This window comes from Lacerta agilis, chromosome 3, assembly GCF_009819535.1.
Source record: "Lacerta agilis isolate rLacAgi1 chromosome 3, rLacAgi1.pri, whole genome shotgun sequence".
NCBI classification, from domain to species: domain Eukaryota; kingdom Metazoa; phylum Chordata; class Lepidosauria; order Squamata; family Lacertidae; genus Lacerta; species Lacerta agilis.
The window spans coordinates 19,703,814-19,722,543 of NC_046314.1; the positions used below are offsets into that span (position 1 = coordinate 19,703,814).

The following is an 18,730-nucleotide window of genomic DNA, read 5'->3' on the forward strand; positions in this document are numbered from 1 at the left end:
TTTAAAGCGCTGCATAAAAAACAACATATTCAAAATGTTTAAAATTGAAAGGGTTATTTTTATAACTTGAGGTATGGAAACTTGAACTCACAAATTCTGTATCTGTCCACATGCGCAACCGTTCCACTTCACCTGATCGCCTATTCCGTCTGATGTTAATATTGTCCATTTCCTGAAGAACAGCTTCAGCAGTGCTGTAATAGATGAACGTTGTTTTTAGATATGTGATACTACCTCAGCACTGAGATTAAGTGCTCTGCATCCTCGTTAGAAATTGCTCCGTCAAGAGAAAGCAAAAGGATGCTTTATCTCTTCATCTCCCTCTAAGAACAGGTGATAAAGCCATCTACCTGCTCTCTAGAGATGAAGAATAAAAAGCAGCATTTTCCTCATGTTAGTACAGGTGTGCAGGGTCAGGGTGTCTTGGGAACACTGTTTTCATGTCTCCATGGGTCCTACGGTGAACAGGAAAAGGTTCACTTTCCCCACCACCACCTTACTGCTAGGGTGGGAAGAACTTTATAATAACTCATCCTGCAGAGAAAGAGTGTGTGTAAGTTACTAGAGTGCTGAGAGAGTCTATGACTGCATGCACAGTGCATGAGTGTGCATGTGCAAGTTTAATTGTGGTCTCTTTTGCATATGTATGCTGCATGTGTAGTCTGCAAATATAATGGCCATGCACACCACTGGCATGTGGTACTTGGGAGGGGTGGCTGTCAATTGCCCATAGCATTTAAAAAAAAAAATTAGCCACCCCTGCTTTATAGTTCACAAAGAGAATTAAAGCCACCTGCCTTCAGTAGTTACACTGAAATAAAACCGTGATAAAAACTGGAGCATAATAATGTCCAAGTATGAAATTTATTATAGTTTCAATCATCGTTGTTGGCATCTGTATAGTTTCAATAACTTTACAAAAACCATAGGATGTTAGAAGCTGAAGAAAAATATCAAAATCTCTGTTAAATGGAGTTAAGACTAAAATAATTCAGAAAGGAAACCAACTTGTATGCATGGTTGTGTGTGATTAAACAAAGATTTAATTTCAATATTTTCACCAACAGTACTGCACTAGCATATATTTGTTAATGATATGTCAAACACTTAAATCAGAAACTAATTAGCGGCAATTTAGGAATGGCTAAAGGATGTATTCTCACAATCTGAAAACAATATAATATGTCAACAAAGCCAGTAATCTAGTTATTGGAAAATTTCCACATACCTGTTTACCAGTTGATCAAATAGTAAACTCTGATTCAAACTTTCAAATCTGTTTTTTCTGGATCGGCAACTTTTTCTGATTTCTCTACCTCCATTTATACAAGCATGGTCCCCATCAACCTTTTTCTCCCCACGAAGAGAATTGCTTTTGAGAGCTGAAATGATTTTAAATGTTTTAATAAGAATTATATGCTAATAATGATAAATTTTAAATATGAAAGGTACAAGTACAGTAAAAAAGCTAGGTAGATACTTGGTCCACTCTAACTTTCCTTGCGGGATCACTTTTATTACATTCCAACTTGACAGATCAACCACATGCCTAAATTCAGGTAAGTCACTTTGTCTCTCTGCTTATTTTATGTATTTATTTTTTTATTTATTGCATTCATATCCCCGCTTTTTATTCAAGGAGCTCAAGGTAGAGTTCATGGTTCTCTCCCTCTTCATTTAATCCCCACAATAACCCTGTGAGGTAGGCTAGGGCTGAGACAATTACTGACCCAAGATCACCCAGCGAGCTTCATGGCTGAGTGGGGATTTGAACCATGGTCTCCCAAGATCCTAATCACTGTACTGTACTCTTTCTTCTTCTCCTCCTCCTCCTCCTCCTCCTCCTGCAATACCTTCTAGCTATTTTTTAGCCTTAATAAATCCTTTATTTCTATTTTTTAAGTAAAAATCACCTTATCAATATCAGCCTCATAATAGAAACAACCAATTTCCTCGTAAAAATCACTTCTTTTCATTTCATAGCCTCCCACTTTACTACTGATTTATATTTATCCTCATTTCTTCAGAGTAGCAACTATTTTTAGATGACAATTAATATGTGTGAATGTGATAAGAAAATCATGGCAAAGAATGCTGCATGGAATCTTATTGGTAATTCATTTGTTTGCACGGGTGAAAAAACAACAAATTGCTGACAATGAAAAACAGAAGACACAAGGGAACAAAAAAAATCATTATTAATTGGAGAGGCTATAGGTAAAAAATGAAGTACTTACATAAACTACGTCCATTTGGTAATGTAGCACCAGATTGAGAAGTTAACCTACGAAATAATTACATTTGCAAAATTTGTTCTATAGAAAGTTACAAGCCACACATAACTTGCATTACACCTCAATGTTACAGTCTGAATATGACCACAGCTAGTATCATAGTAAACTACTTCTCAGATTAGTAGTTTTATATCTCACCCTCTTTCACAATAGATATCTATTCTTCAACACCTGTGGATGGGGAAATGAGACAGAGCTAGAGATTTGCCCAAGTTCACCCAGGGAATCAACAATGAAATGAGACTGTCTCCTTATCCGCAGAACATAAGCTCTCAAATGTTAAAACCTATTAGTATGAAGCAGTCATATTACCAAGATCTTAAAACAGCAAAAACTTGCCTATTATGATTATTTAACACACTCCCACAATTTTGTGCTAGTATGAGACACAAGCTTCACAGAGCTAATCAGTGACAGGTTCCAGGATTGTAAATAGCTCTATGTCCAGGATAATTTTAGCAAATATGTTTCCCCATCACTGTCACACTGATGAGAAAATCTGTACCTGTGAAACTGTTCAGATTAAAAAAAAAAAAAAAAACATGCAATTCCACAAGGTAGAGACTCAAAAGCCAATATTTAGGCAATGTGAAACATAGACCTGGCTCGCATGACAAAATATGGTTAGCAAGAACATACAGTCTTCTACAGAGGGGCTCATAGTTACTGTGTTCCTTCCTAGTCCTTTTTAAAAACAAAATATTTGTATTGATTTTTAAGAGTCTTGCTAAGCTGCAGTGTACATATTAGCTCACAGTTTAGGTTAAAACTATTTAATAAGTAATGGTGGGAATCAGCTGCACAGTGATTTTACAAAACATGCCACATCTCTTTTTACCAACTGCAGGTTTATGCTTTATTCATTAATGGAATAAATAAAGAAAATTTACAGCCACTCTATTGATCAGCTCAAGAACTCATAAGACACAAGTATTCTATACGTTGATTCTACAGAACTGTAATTATCTGTTTTAAAAAGAACAGATTTCAAATTTGAAGTTCTTTCCAAAATAAAGTAGCCCAAAGGAAACGGGTCATAGCTCAGTGTTAGAGCACACACAAAGATATTGTGTTTAATTGAGAATTATAAAGCAAACAAGTAACTACGGTGTTTCACCTGTCTGATAAGGCTATCAGTAGACAAATGGAAAATATTCTTGCCAGAAAAATTACTGAAGCATTTACTCTATTCTGGAACAGGAAATGACAGGCAGGACAGGCATTCAGGTTTAAAATATTTCTCCAAAGAGTAAAAGTAAAGATGCTAGAAGATGTTCTATGAAACATGGATAAACCACTTCCTGTCAGGTTTAGGCCGAAGGTAGCAAGTTCTGCCCCACTCCCCATCGTTCAGCCCAGAAACTGAGGTCCAGCTCTGAGGGCTTCTGGCGGTTCCCTCACTGCAAGAAGTGAGGTTACAGGGAACCTGGCAGAGGGCCTTCTTGATAGTGGCACCCACCCTATTGGACACCCTCCCATCAGGTGTCAAGGAAATAAAAAACTTTCTGACTGTTAGAAGACATCAAAGGCAGCCCTGTTTAGGGAAGTTTTCAAAGTTTGTTGTTTTATCATGTTTTTAATATTCTGTTGGGAGCTGCCCAGAGTGGCTGGGAAAACTCAGCCAGATGGGCGGGGTATTATTATTATTATTATTATTATACATTCATCTTTGTGGGACGCCCCCCCCCATCAGATGTCAAGGAAATAAAAAACTATCTGACTTTTAGAAGACATCTGAAGGCAACGCTGTATTGGGGGAAATTTTATATCTAATGTTTTACATTTTTTGTGTGCTGTAAGCAGCCCAGAGTGGCTGGGGAAACCCAGCCAGATGGGCAGGGTATAAATTTTTTTTTAAAAATATTATCATCAATATTACTATTACTACTACTTCAGGCAATGAATCAAGCAGGAAAGACTTGCAGCAAAGATGACCAAGCACAAGTAAGAACATAAAATTGTGCCTACTGTATGGCAGTGATGGTGCCAAAGAAGGCTCAGTTTGTGGCTACCAATGTGTCTTTGCGTGGCTGTTCTTGTTTTGGAAGAAGCAATGGAGTGCCTCTTTCTCAAGATGCTTTCTCTGGACCCTATAGCCAATAGCTAATATCCTCTCTTGGGGAAAGGTTCTCAAAAGGATGATAGCCAGGCAACTCCAGGAGTGCTTGGATTAAACTAATTATCTTAACCCATTTCAAACAGGCTTCATGCCCAGCTTTGGTACAGAGTTGGGGCAAAGTGCAACCTTGTTGATTCCTCTTGAAAACTTGAAGGCTTTTGATATCACCAATGACATCTTCCTGGAGCGGTTCTGTGGGGTATTTGAGTTGTAGTGGTTCCACTTCTACCTGCAGGACTGTTTCCAAAAACTAGCAATGGAAGAATCATGCTAGATGCCTTGGAAATTGTGTTGCGGGGACTGGCAGTGTACTATTTTGTCCCCAAACTATATGAATCAGCAGCTGGAGGCAGTCATCTGTGGTTTTGGAGTTCAGTGTCACCCATATGTGGATTACACACAGATCCATTTACTGGTTGAAGTTCTGTAAGTGCTGAACCACTGCATGGAAGTGGTAATAGGCTGGATTAGAGGTATCAAACAGACTGAGTCTGGAAAAGATAGAGGTACTGCTGGTATGTTGATGTCGTATGTATCCAGGAATTGTATATGGAGTCACACACTCTGAAGGAGCAGGTTCTTACGTCTGGGGGTTCTCCTGATCCACCATCATTACTTGAGACCTAGGTAGCCTCAGTGACAAAAAGTGCTTATTACCAGTTCTGGCTGCTGCACCAGCCACAGCTTGTCCTGGATCAAGATAACCTTGCCACTGTGATGTGTGCTCATGTAACCTTAGGTTTAGACTATTGTCACGAGCTTTATACTGAACTTTCCTTGAAGATAGTTTGAAGATTGCAACTAGAGCATTGGAGGATCCTCTCTACTATGGTGGTGTGCAACAGTATTTCAATTTATTCCCTTGGCAAAGTAGGGGGAAAGAATGAGGATATTTATATGTCAACTCCAACCAGCATAAACAGTGCATAGTTATTTATCAGCTTAAATTACAATGTACATTAGTTGTGCAATTTTCGGACATCTGAGACCATGAATTCAATTTAAACTTTAACTTCAGAAAACCAAAAGCATTCTCATCTATCTCTGTAATTCTGAGAACCACATAGTAAAACAGAGCAGCTTTGTACTTAAGCACTAGCTCCTGGTAGCCATAGGCAACAAGGAACTGCATGCAGGCAAGTGCAGACTGGCAAGAGAGGGACAGAGCACTCTATCCCTCCATACCCAACATATAAACCAAGCCATAGGAGGAAAACGGCATCCTCTATGTCCAGCACAGAAATGCAATGGACTGCTTCAGGAGGGGCACAGCTCTCCATACATCTTCTGTCATCTCCCAGCTGGCTAGTAAACATTTTTGTAGGCTAGTAACATTTGGGGGGTGATTGAAGTGCTTTATATATTACCTCTGTACAGTGTTTTTATCCCGCTACAGTGATACAACCAAGAAAACTTTCTCCTATTTGACTTCATCGCGTAGGACAAACATTAGTTACAGGTTGTGGTTTGTCTGGGAGAGCTGAAATACAAACCCAGGTTTGGACAACACGCTCAGCTCAGCGTAGAATGACTGGAGAAGGAGCCCTTGACAGGTACGGTAGTTATGTAGCAAACAGGGAGAGATGGACACATTTCTGCTTTAAGGCACAGAGCTTTAAACTAGTTCATCTTACGGAATGTATTACAGCACTTACATCACAAGGAATTGCAGATGTTTAAACGTAAGCAACAGATGTTTTTCCACAAACAAAGCTTGTTATTTGAAATAAAGTGGTCGAGTAGGGGGAGAAGGAACAAGCTGCATCTCATGGACTTATGCATGAAGTCAGAAGCCTCAACTTTATTTTTATTCTTTATTATAAAGTTTTAAACAAAGAAGCTTCCATTAGCATGTGATTGATTGAGAAACTAGAGATTATAAGAAATCCACGTTTACGGGCAAAAGCATACACACACTCCAAATCTGGTTATCACCTTCCCCTCCAGGTATAGTCCCCATTTTCAGTGTATTGTCTATGCACCGCACAATTAACTGCCAGGAAATGCATTAATACCATAACATCAGGACACAGGGCTCATTTTATTATGCTATGGAAGGGGAAAACTTTTAAAGGGGATGCTGTTAGAGCAGTAGACACACTTTGTTGTAACATGTTTAACTGCAAGAGAATGGAGATTCAACGTTTTATCAAGAGATTTACAGGGTTCAAGCAAATGGGCAGAACTCTATTAGACAAATATTTGAATACTGGTAACATTCTTACCGGGACTGTCCAGTTGAGATGCTCCATTCCTCTCGCTGCCCAGTACTGCGAGATTTTGATTTGTCTTTGCATACAGAATCTGCATGTTTCAAGGTACGTTTGGCTGGAGGAGATATGTGGCTATCACTCAAGCTACCATCACTACCATCATCTCTCTAAGAGGAAAAAAAGAAGACAAGCTGGTAGTCTCATTTTAAACCACCACTCATCAGTAAAGAAACATTCTGGGATATATTTGGAAGAGATGGGCAATCCATTTCTGTTCAGACAACTGTAGTACTACTTTTAGTGAACCCACAGGAATTTCACAAAATACATGTAAATACCCAAGCCAAAACTGAAATCTAATCCTAGGGAAAAGACACGAGGAAAATGAAAGTTGCTTTATATCTTTCTCCAGAGGCTGCATCAGATTTTTCACCAAGCTCCAATATTTATATTAGAGAGAAGAGGAGAGCCAACATTTCCTTTGATCAAACAACAATATATGCCAAAACAGCACATGATACATCTAGAGGTCATAAATGCTCTAAAACCTTTAATTAATTAATAATATAATTTGCAAGCTAACAAAGAAAATCACTTTTGCCAAATATTTTTACACCCTCTTCTCATTATCATTGAAATGGCTTTTCTTTGCTTTTGAAGAATAGTTACTGGCAACTGGGAATTTAAAATCTTTTGCAAGGTTTCAATGAATTACAACAATAAACAAATTAAGGACTTGTACTTTGAAGTTCTCAAATCCCATTGAAATTCAAAGTCATTATTTCCCTGCAAAGCCAACAAAATTCAAGTTTCCTAACCTCAGGGTCTTCTTTCCTTGTGGATCCCTCTCCTGTGAAAACCATGCCAGACATACTTTTCAGTTTTTGCTGGGCACCAAAAAAACCTTTAACCAAAAACAACCAAGGAAGAGCCCTAAAAGACACTCAAGACTTTCCGAAAGGCTGACATGCTTTTTTAAAAAATAGAAAAGCACTTTTAGTGATCTTCTTGACAACCTCCAAATTCCACAGAATATAGTTTGAACACTACTACAATAAATGCTTTGACTGCTCCTTAGCTATCAAGTCTGCATGGAGCTGTAAACTAAATATACTGAACACAGACAACAGAATTAATTAATTTAGAAAAAAATTAACTCACTATATAATTTAAAATATTAAACAGTAAGCTACCAGACCACAGCCATGTTTGTACATGCTGTGTGAACAACCCAAAGGTGTGCCTGCACTATTTATGAAGTATACCAGTGACGCAGGCCAATCCTTTATTAAATATACTGAGTAATTCTGTTCTGAGTACAAAATGAAGCTACACAACTGGTTTGAAACCTGTTTTTTGAGTGGTATGGGAGAGCTGAACTAGCTAAAGCAGACAAGGCAGAAAAACTGTTGCATCGTTGCCTGAAGACACTTAGCAACCAGCTTATTGCTCAGTGTAATTAAAAATAAGTATTTCTAAACACAAAGCTTTTAAAAAATATTATCACAAGCCACAATAATTTCCAGATATATTTCTAGTTTAGCTCTGGTGACTGTTTCAAGACAGCTTAACAGTCCTCTGTCAACAGTCATCCTTTTTTTTAATTCTTAGGAGACAACTACAAAATATTTTGGGAAAGGCTGTTTGTGAAACTATTGGGCTCAATTTAAATTACAGCTGACTAGCTTGGACTTGCTTTGGTAATGATGCTGCACAATCTATGTGACGTGTCTTAAGCACTGACATTAAATGTTATATTCTTCAAGGTAATACTAGGCAGAATCCAGCATTGTGTGCGTTGAATGACTTCATCTCTCTCTCCTCCCAAAAATGTTAGTGGCCCCTGATCTGTAATACTGACACAGCCCAGAAGAAAGCTACAAGAATGATAAAAGCTTTAAAATCATCTCATGTGCTGAATGACTCGAAGTAGCAAGTTTGTTCAGACTAGAGTACTGGGGCAAAGGGTGTAACAACAATTTTAAAACCAAATGTATTTCAGAATGAAAAGCTAAAAGCATTGTTTCTCCTAACAATTAAGGACAGAACTTAAAATGGATTAGAATTACACAGTAAAACCCGATGCCTTTTAGAAATTAACTGCAACAATCTGACTAGTAAGTGATGCAGTTTCATTCTTGGGAATTTTTTCAGAAGAAGGTGCATAAGCATTTTCTGACAGGCTTTTCTGAATAACTTTGTTATGATGGTTCAAACAGATGATCCATGAGGACCACTGAAACACACAATATCCATTCAGCACCTGGACCAGATGGGCCACAGGGAATTCAACATAACTTTTAAATATGAAATAAAGCCTATTATACTAGACATATTTCTCAGCCTTTAAGTGAGATTTCTTTCCAAAAATACTTCAATTTTGATAAAACATGGAAGTCTGGTATAGACTTCAGCTGGAACATTTTATGCCTCAACTGCAATTAAATACATGAGGGTGCTATACTCCTAAATCAAGATATGCTGAAAGTGCTGCTTCTAGCAACACATGTAACAACTCAGGCAGCATTTCTCAGTAATGCATTCTTGCTCAATTAAGTTGGGTAAATCTTACATAAAACATCCCCTCCCCCCACACCACAAAATATAAATCACAAGAATGGAAACTTTCCCCTGTTGTGCTAAGTAAGGACCTTCTTCAAACAGCAACAGTAATTTACAAAGAACTATTAAGGTCACTCCTTATGACAGCATTTGTTTTCATGGAATCATAGAATTGTAGAGTTTAAAGGAAATCAAAGGGTCATCTAGTCCAACCCCCTGCAATGCAGGAATCTCTGATATCTTACTTCATCCCAGAGGATCATAAAACTAGCTTTGTAAATAAGAAAGCAAGAATAACAACCACATGAAAGAATATTAATTTTAAAACCATTTCAAACCTTTTAGTTTACAGTTTCAAATATTATCAACCGTAATGCTTCGGGTTTCTTTAAATAAAATAAAAAACCCGAATCATACAATTTTTATCATCTGAAAAATCAATCCGAACAATACTCTACTTCATTTCCTGTACATACTACCAAATATACAATAACAATACCATTTGGGGAGCAAAACCTCATTCTGTGATCTGTAACCTAGGCTGCTGAAACTATGTTCATCCAAGAATCACTAAACATTACTTTTTCCAACACTAAAATCACCTCTCAGGTATCTAACAAAAATAGTTAAGGGTCTCTTATTTACCTGTAGATAAACAAAAATGTTTCAACAACATATAGCAAGAAGTTGCACAAGCTTACATGTCAGTTATAATCAAACTTACAGAGGTAAATCCCATTAATTTCACTAGAGTTGACTTTGAAGCATGTATGCTTAGGATTATCACCTCACATACTGTCATGACAGAATAAAAATAGCAAGGTGCTATTTGTAAAACAATCACTATTATATGTATTTTTTTACTGGAATCTGGCTTCAAAGTGTCTGCATGCAATCAACTCTTATACAAGGTCTAAGGAAAATTTTAATAGGTCAGCTTTGTTCTGTATGGTATCTCATGGGGGGAGACAACTATTATCTAAGTAGTTTTAATAAATGATCACACTTCACCTTTTATACATTATTTCCCATTCATACAGGCACATAAGACTTAACAGCAATGAACATAAGTAGTGCATGATATTCCATCAGAAATACCGGTAATCAAAACAATGCTGAACAGAATCACCATCTGGTTTCTAAGCAAATAACGTTTTTTTATAAAAAAAATATTGAAATAAGCCTACAAAAAAGGCAATATTGTGAAGCATTCCACTTGTCAAGCAAGGAACAGATAAGGAAGAATAGCAAGGAACTACTGCAATCCAAGATGCACTTCCACAGAACCCTTCTCTTCAATGGAAAGAAGACAGCATGGGGATTCCCCCAACAGCTCAGGCTAGAACAAGAAAATCCCTGCATGTACACCATGCTCCATAAGCGCATTAAAACAGCTGGCTAATATTCAGGATCTAGTTCCCAATACAAATATTTCAAATATAGCATCTGTAGTTTTTGAAAGAATACTTAAGAGACTCATTTGCCTGGCCTGAGATACTTTTTTTCATAATCATATGCATCTCTTTCTATAAGACCAAAATTAGAAAATATTAGGTGCACTATGAAAGTACATAACTGTCCTAATAATCTGTACAGGTACACAAGCAATTTTTAAGTCATATATCTGAAATTAGTTTTCCATGTTGTCACAGATGGATGCAAACATCTTTAACATTTTCACTGTCAGCAAATTTATACATACTCACCAATCTTAAATGCTTATGATTAAATTTAGGCTTCAGTTCTACAGCAATTACCTGGGAGAGTAAGTCCCACTGAACTTAGTGGGATTTACCCGAGTAGCCATGCATAGCATCATGCTGCTGTTACGACTATTTTATTAAATGGGTCTTTAAGCATTCTTTGTAACTGCCAGGGCTTATTTCCCCCAAAAAAATTTTTTAGACGTACTCTCATTTTCCTACTCATATTGAAATACTGCCCCTCAATGAGGTCAAACTTAGATTCACAAAATGTTTAGGGGTATGCACTGCAAACTGCTAACACTATGTTTTTTTTAACTCTTTTAGGAAAGTTATTCTATATTCACACATTGTAAACTAGTTCATAGGTCATATCAGATCTAAACCCCATAAGTTTATGTCTACTGTGTAAGTAAAACAAAAAGATGTGCTTCAGTGTCCAAGGCTATCAGACAGAATCACTCAACTAACGCTCCACTGCTCTTTTTAAGTTAAAAATAAATGGAACATTTTATACATAACATACCGTACTTATACAGTACTGTACTTTTGGTGACCCATTGATCAGGCTACCTTGTGACTTTACAAAGAAGCAACAGAAACAACACACTTTAATACACCTATGTCTATCCCCACAGGAACAACAGATTGGCTGAATGTGTCATGCCAGGAATTTATAATTTCTCACATTTGAAAGGTTGACAGACAAGGCTCACATACAGTATTTAGAATAAGGTACCCAGAACAGGGTATAAAGATTCAGTTGTGATTTTTTTTGTTAAAGTTCATGATTGCTTGTCATTTTTTTATTGTTTTTATTACAAGATTTTAATGGATAACAAAGATACATATAGTGTTGCTGTTTTCATTCACAGAGTCCTATCTACAAGTCAGTTACATTTGGTATGAGGACACTGCTATCCGTAAGCATAAGGTTGGGGTGGCAGAGAAAGGTGTGGAACTAGAGATGTGGGACAAAGAAGGGGGTTTATTTTTCCTTCATTTACATAGTGCATTGCCAATGAAAACTAATAAATGAATAGATGAAGAACCTATCCACATTACTGGTTGTCAATTTTTTTAAAAAATGTATCAGGCAATGTAGGCAAATAACTAATCATAGAGTCATAGAATTGTAGAGTTGGAAGGGACCACAAGGGTCACCCAGTCCGACCTTCTGCAATGCAGGAAACCTTTGCGCAAAATGGGGTTCAAACCCGCAACCCTGAGGTTAAGAGTCTCATGCTCTAACTGGACTGAGCTATCCATACATTCCTCCAAGGTAAAATTGCATCTCTATCCAAAATGGTCAGAGAATTCCCAGTTTTCCCCTACCCTGCCCCGCCAAACAGGAAACAGTTTTTAATAAAGAAAACTGCACTCCATTTAGGTTTTCTAAGAAATTTACAAAATTGGCAGTTCTACGCCTAAACTTTTTTCTTCTTCCCCATGTTGTCCTTTAAAATGCAGTCCCAGCATAGGCCAGAGGGGGAGCCTCGCCGTGCCCCAGACAGCTGGCTGGCACAGCAGACCCTGCCAGTCTCTCTGCGCCTCCTACATACAGGAGACAGACGAGGGAAAGAGAGCAAGAGCGCACATTGGGGTTTTTGTTTCCTCTCTCTTATCAACTGCCCCTTCTTCGCCCGAAACCGCCTCTACAGCTACTTCTTGAGCCGCCGTGCCTTCGGCAAGCCAACCAGCCACACTTTGCCCCCGCTTAGCTTTTGGCCGCAGCCAGCAGCGTCCCCCTTCAGCTGTGCAAGCTCACAAAACACGTCCTACCTCAAATGACCTCGGCTCGCTCGCTCGCTCGCATCGAGAGCTGCCGCAAAAAAACCCAAGCTCCCTCCCGGCTCGCTGCTCACGTCCACCTCTTGCAACAGAGCCAGTCAGGCCCCGGTGCTTTCTACCCACCCTCCCTCCCTCTGGCACAACACCAAAGCAAGGCGGCCTGCTCGGATCCAAGTAAAGGACCCCCCCCCCCTTCCAGACTCTCATGCAGAGCAGCAGAAGCCCCACAAAAAACACAATGTTGTGCGTGCACGCAAAACACGCAAGCAGTCAGTCACCCTGGAGAAGTTCAGCCGGAACCCCTTCCCCTCCTCTTGTTGTTGTTAGTCCTGTTCATTAAATCTGTAGGCTGCCCTTTCACCCGAAAATCCCAGGGCGGTTCACAACAGAAAAACCATGCGAAATTAAACCGGAACACAAAAAACAAATGGATAACACCCCCACACACACATCCCACACACAAATCGAGAGTTTAAAAGGACACAGATGGTTTAATTAGGAAAAAAGAACGCTTTCACCCAGGCCCGAATTTATGCAATGAAGGTACCAGGCGAGCCTCTCTCACTTAATGGGGAGCCACCACAGAAAAGCCTCCCCAACCTCTTTCCTGCGCTGCCACCCTCCGGGAGAAAGTCCCGTCATCGCAGGGTCCCGGATCGGTTCTATGGGGGGGTTCCCTTTGAGGTACTGCGGCCCCGAGCGGTCCCCGCCGCACTTCAGCCCCTCGGAGCGGGACAATGAGCGAGCTTCCCCCCCCCAAGCTTGCCCCTCTCCCCGCCTCCCCCCACACTAATGGCTGACCCACACCGACAACGGCCCCTTCTTCTCCCCCGCCACCGCCGCCGCTACGGAACTTGCCCCGAGTCTCCCTCCCTCGGCACCCGCCTCGTCTTCCTCTGCCCCCACTGACCCGGGCCGACTCTTCATCCTGACCGGCGGCCGCCGCTGCTGCTGCTGCTGCCGCCGCTGCCCGAGCGCTGGTCCTAGACAAACGGGTCCTGGACGAGATGAAATGGCTGCCGGGCCCGGAGACTGCCGCCGCCGCTTTGCGGGAGAGGCGCAGGGAGCTCTTTCGGGTGTTCACCATGGCGCCCCCCTCCCGCCGCCGTCGCCTCCTCAGCCGCTCCGGAGAGGGAGGCTCAGTCGCTGGCGCCGCCGCCGCCTCTGCTTTGGGGAGCGGCGCCTCAGCAGCCGCCGCCGGGCGAGGAACAAGGGCTCGAAGGGACGCGGGGAGCTGCTCCTCCTCCTCCTCCTCCTCTAGCTCAGCCACACACTAACTGGCCGCCATTACTTGGTTCCCTCTCCCCCTTTCTCCTCCTCGGCCCGCTGCCGCTGAGGGGCGCCGGTCTGCCGCCGCCGCTCATAGGGCCGCCTCTTCTTCCACCGCCTCCTCCCTATCCCTGGCAACATAGAAGTGAGGGGGGGGGCCGGCAGAGATCGATGGAGAGCGTGACGACGCGCGCCGTGGCGGAACTTCCGGCAACGTTGGAAGGGCCCTTTCGCGTCTCTATGGTTTAGGCCCGCTTGGCGCGCTGGAGTTGTGGGGGGAGGTTTGGCCCGCCGGGTCGCTTGATAAGCCCCGTTTTCCGCGGAGGGGAGCCGCTGCCTTCTTCGAGTGAATGCGCCGCCGGTCGGGTTCCATTGGGGTCGCTAGACCGTTTTTCCCAGGAATAGGAAGGGCCGTATAGTGGTTAGAGCGTTCAGACCTAGGTAGTCGCCGCCAGAGAAGAATGGCCGATTAAGCTGATGGGTTATACAGTACTGAAATAGAGGGGGGGGGGGAGAGACGGGAAGAATTAGAAACCAGGCAGACTAGCATTTTAAATAAGGAAACGGGGAAAAATATATCATTTACCTTAAAAATCACCACCATTGTGAACCATTAGAATTACGAGTAGGGTTGGAATAATACTGTTGGACTATGGTTGTACTGGAGATTCATAGAGAAGGTGCAGGAGGAAAAAAGTTAACATAACCCGCAAAAGGGGAGGAGGGAAGTCCGTGGGAATTTATGGAACTCTCTCTTGTTTTGATTGCTTGACGTTTGTAAATTTCAAAATCTGAAAATTAAATAGCTTTGTATATTTTTTATAAATAGAATTTGGGACCTGGGATACCATGGTTTTTGGAATCCCCACTCAGCCATGGACCTCACTGGTTCACCTTGGGACGATCCGCCGCCACTTAACCAGCCTCAAAGTGTCATCGTTTCTGGGAAGAAAATACGGTATATAAATGTACTGTAATAAACAAAAGCACATGCACAAATTCCTTGTCACTGATGGGATGGCCAGGTGCGAAAGAGGGCAGAGCACCTCTCAGTAGCATAGCTGTCAACTTTTCCCTTTTTTTAAGGGAAATTCCCTTATTCCAAATAGAATTCCTCGCAAGAAAAGGGAAAAGTTGACAGTTATGCTCAGTAGTTATGCAGAAAAGGGGAGCTTGGCAGAGGCAATATTGTTGCTGCCTAAAACCCCTCTTCTGCATAGTGATGATGATGATGATGATTATTATCATTATTTTCTTCCAGCCTTTCATCCGAGGATCACAGGGCAGCTTATACTATAAAACACAAAAGCATGTACAAATTCCACCACCACCACCACCACCCCCCCCCAGCAGTTTAAAAGGCCATCAATTGTTTAATTGGCCAAAGGCCTGGGTGAAGAGGAAAGATTTTGCCTGGCACCTAAAAGATAGGCAACAAAGGCACCATGCAAGCCTCCCTGGGGAGCATTCCACAAGCAGAGAACCGCAGCACAAAAAGGTACAGGCGCCCTGTCCTCTTTTGAAAATCAGCGTTTTGTGGTGAAGGTGGCAGGGCTGCAAAATAATGGATGAGAGAGGTTCTTCACCTTTCCGAGAAAGAATGTTGCTGGCCTGTTGTAGTTCTTGGATCAAGGAAATAAAGCCCCCAAAATCTAATTCTTTCTTTTCATTCCTCTATAGGGAAAGAATTCACACACACCCATGAGAAAATCCATACAGATTATGGCCACCTGCAGGATAACCCACTCTCCACTCCTGCTCCTTGTTAGTTAATCTGGGATAATTTGCTCAACTCACCAGTAATGCTCTCACAACTAATACAGATAATAATCCCCGTTTCACCTGAAAGAATCCCTGCTTCACCTGTAAGTCTTCATTGCCTTCATTGAAATAGGCATGGGAGGAAATTGCCCCCCTTCATTTACTCTGGTGCAGCATACAATTTTTCTTTTTAAAAATGCATTATAAATAAAATTGAACCAATGAACCACTCACTAATCATCCTGATCATATACATATTTATTTATATCATAAGTAAGACAAGGCCTGCTGGATCACACTAAAGGCCCACACACTCTGGAATTCTATGCCCACAGGGCCAACCGATTTTATTTGTTCCAATTTATAGCCTGGCCATCTTCAGCTCCATTGATGTCAGGACAGGTTGCATCTCATTACGCTCCAGAAAAACACATAACTAGGGTCTGTTCCCCTGCTGTGTCTGCTGGACAGCCCCTTGCCATTGCCCCCACATTAACCCCCTAAAGCAGCAGTTTCCAAACTCTGCTCTGCAAAGAGATTGGAAATAAAAATGCACAAATGTTTCTTGGGCATAAGGGCAGCGATAGCGCTCTGTGATTAATTTCTCTCCTGAAAAGTGCTCCGCAACTCAAAAAGTTTGGGAACTGCTGCCCTAGACCTTCTCTTTCCCACCCTTTCACCTTTCCAATCACATGCTGCTACTGCCTTCCCCTCCTTATGTGCAACCCCCACTAGCACACAAAACCACCACCCATGGTAACCTCAATTTTCCTCCTTCCACATTGCTATTAGTAAGCACCCTTTCCACTTTCAACCCAATTATGAAGTCACTATCCCTCTCAGTTTTGCAAACCCCTTTATGCTCCTCCTTTATGGTCAGCGGGCCCACTACCACTTCTGGTCAGTCTTTTTTTTTTTTTTTGCAACCCCATTCTCACCTTAAACCCCCTTTTCCCTCACCCTTACCAACACACACACACCCCACTTGGGCTTCCTGTCTCACATATGTACAGTTCAATTGTTCTCAGGAGGTTCACATAGGCTTGGCCTGGGTTTAGTACAGTTAATCCCCAAGTGTTCCAGAAGGAACCTGAGAGGCAACCCCCCTCACGTTACTATCCTTCGTTCTTTCTATGAATTATCTGTGAATTAAATCTACTGAATGTGTTCCTCCCCCACCCCTGGAAACAATAGTACTACATTCAAGGTTACATGGGGTTGTCAGAATAAGGCATTGAAAGGTAATATCTGCAAGGTGACAAAGTCTTTTTATAACCTACACTATAGAAAAATCAGACACAGATAGTAAGAGGAATGACGCTGTAATTCTGTGCTGTGGTGTTCGCTGTGTGTGAGAGAGAGTGATTTCTTTATATTGTGTGTGTTTGTGTGTGTGTATCAGTGCTGCTTTGGTTTTGGAAGTGCTTGGCATGGATGTGTTGTGTAACTGTATAGGGAAGCGGGTGGCGCTGTGGTCTGAACCACTGAACCTCTTGGGCTTGCCGATCAGAAGGTCAGCAGTTCGAATCCCCGTGACGGGGTGAGCTCCTGTTGCTCTGTCCCAGCTCCTGCCAACCTAGCAGTTCGAAAGCACATCAAGTGCAGGTAGATAAATAGGTACTGCTCCGGCAGGAAGGTAAACGGCGTTTCCGTGCGCTCTGGTTTCCATCATGTGTTCCGTTGTGCCAGAAGCAATTTAGTCATGCTGACCACAGGACCCGGAAAGCTGTCTGTGGACAAACGCTGGCTCCCTCGGCCTGAAAGCTAGATGAGCACCACACCCCATAGTCGCCTTTGACTGGATTTAACCGTCCAGAGATCCTTTACATTTTTTACCTTACTAGATCCTAGCATTGATTTATATTTCTTTTTTTTCTTTTTCTTTTTAAATGCACATTAATCTCTTTAACATGTATTCCAAATTCTCAAGCAAGCAGTATGCATTGGAACAGTGCCCAGAGGCCCTTTCAGGATTAGGAATCTGTGTATTAAAGCAGCAGAAACATATGGTGAGGGGGAAATCATTTTCTGAGCAGTCTGGAAGCAAACTGATGGGCCCAGAGTATAGTGATCTCATAGGCTGTTATAATTGTTTTTTGCCAGTATTGTGTTCTGTTTGACTACAGCCTGTATTTTTGTTTTAAAACAAAGGAGTCCTTAAAATGTGTGCTAGATCATTTTTTCCCCACATTACTGGATAAGAATCTGGGTTTTTTTTCCCCTTCCTGATGCAGTAAACAAAAAACTTAGCTATGACAATCCCTGCAACTTCATGCGATTCTTCAGGTGCTTGTGGTCGATTGTTAGAAAATCCCAATGTTCCCTCTCTGCTGGAACACACTCTTGTTAGGCTCTAGACGGGCATTTTAACCTGCATGGATATTGACATTGTTGTTAAGACGGATTTAGACAGGACAGGATTAATGGAAACAGAGGTATTGCTGCAGATTCCCTTTACCAGTCTTAGCATAATTGCCAGGGACCTCATTTTAGAAAAGGAGGTTGGCTGATTCTTCTCAATAGCTGGCTTTTCCTCAGGGAGACATGTAAAAAGGGACAGGACTTTTTTTCCTGCACCCTGGCTAATGAGTTCATGCAGGACTGTATGGGTTTGGGGTGGATGCCAGTGGTGGGCGGAGCCAAAGGTGGATGGAGCGACATGTACCGGTACTCTTACCTTTGTACCATAGGCCACATTCCAGCCACATAAAAGCCAGAGCTCTCTACGTGCACACACATCTCTTCACACAGGCAAACAAGAGGCATGAGCACAGTTCAAGAACACATTCTTGGCATGCAAGAACACTCAAGGAAGGTGCAATAAAGGCCAGTGGAGGGTGTGGCCTAGAGATGGGCATGGCCTGGGGACAGTCCCCACTTAGTCCCTGAGGCTGATGTTCTCAGCTGCTGCTGTAAGCAAACTAGCTACCTAAGAGCATAAGAGCCCTTCTGGATCAGACCAATGACCCACCTATTCATAGAATTGTAGAGTTGGAAGGGGCCACAGGAGTCATCCAG

The 18,730-nt window shown here is 41.6% G+C and overlaps 1 protein-coding gene and 1 long non-coding RNA gene across 6 annotated transcripts in view; one reads left to right on the forward strand and one right to left on the reverse strand.

The window, feature by feature from the left end:
- ATAD2B (ATPase family AAA domain containing 2B) overlaps positions 1-14,092 on the reverse strand; it is a 53,621-nt gene extending 39,529 nt beyond the window's left edge. For 4 of the 5 annotated variants that reach the window (XM_033142962.1, XM_033142960.1, XM_033142961.1 and 1 more), the window contains exons 1-5: positions 13,593-14,092; positions 6,639-6,793; positions 2,238-2,284; positions 1,229-1,382; positions 92-194 (exon numbers count right to left, since the gene is read on the reverse strand). In XM_033142962.1, coding sequence (XP_032998853.1) covers positions 92-194; positions 1,229-1,382; positions 2,238-2,284; positions 6,639-6,793; positions 13,593-13,769 — 636 coding nt within the window. In that variant the 5' untranslated portion in view covers positions 13,770-14,092. Of the gene's footprint in view, positions 1-91; positions 195-1,228; positions 1,383-2,237; positions 2,285-6,638; positions 6,794-7,444; positions 7,505-13,592 lie in introns of those variants that run through there. The other variant, XM_033142963.1, reaches the window with a different exon arrangement.
- Positions 14,093-14,785: 693 nt separating this feature from the next.
- On the forward strand, positions 14,786-15,949 carry LOC117044598. The gene is made up of 2 exons (XR_004426302.1): positions 14,786-14,909; positions 15,632-15,949. It is a non-coding gene; the product is annotated as an uncharacterized LOC117044598 (long non-coding RNA).
- Positions 15,950-18,730: the final 2,781 nt, after the last annotated feature.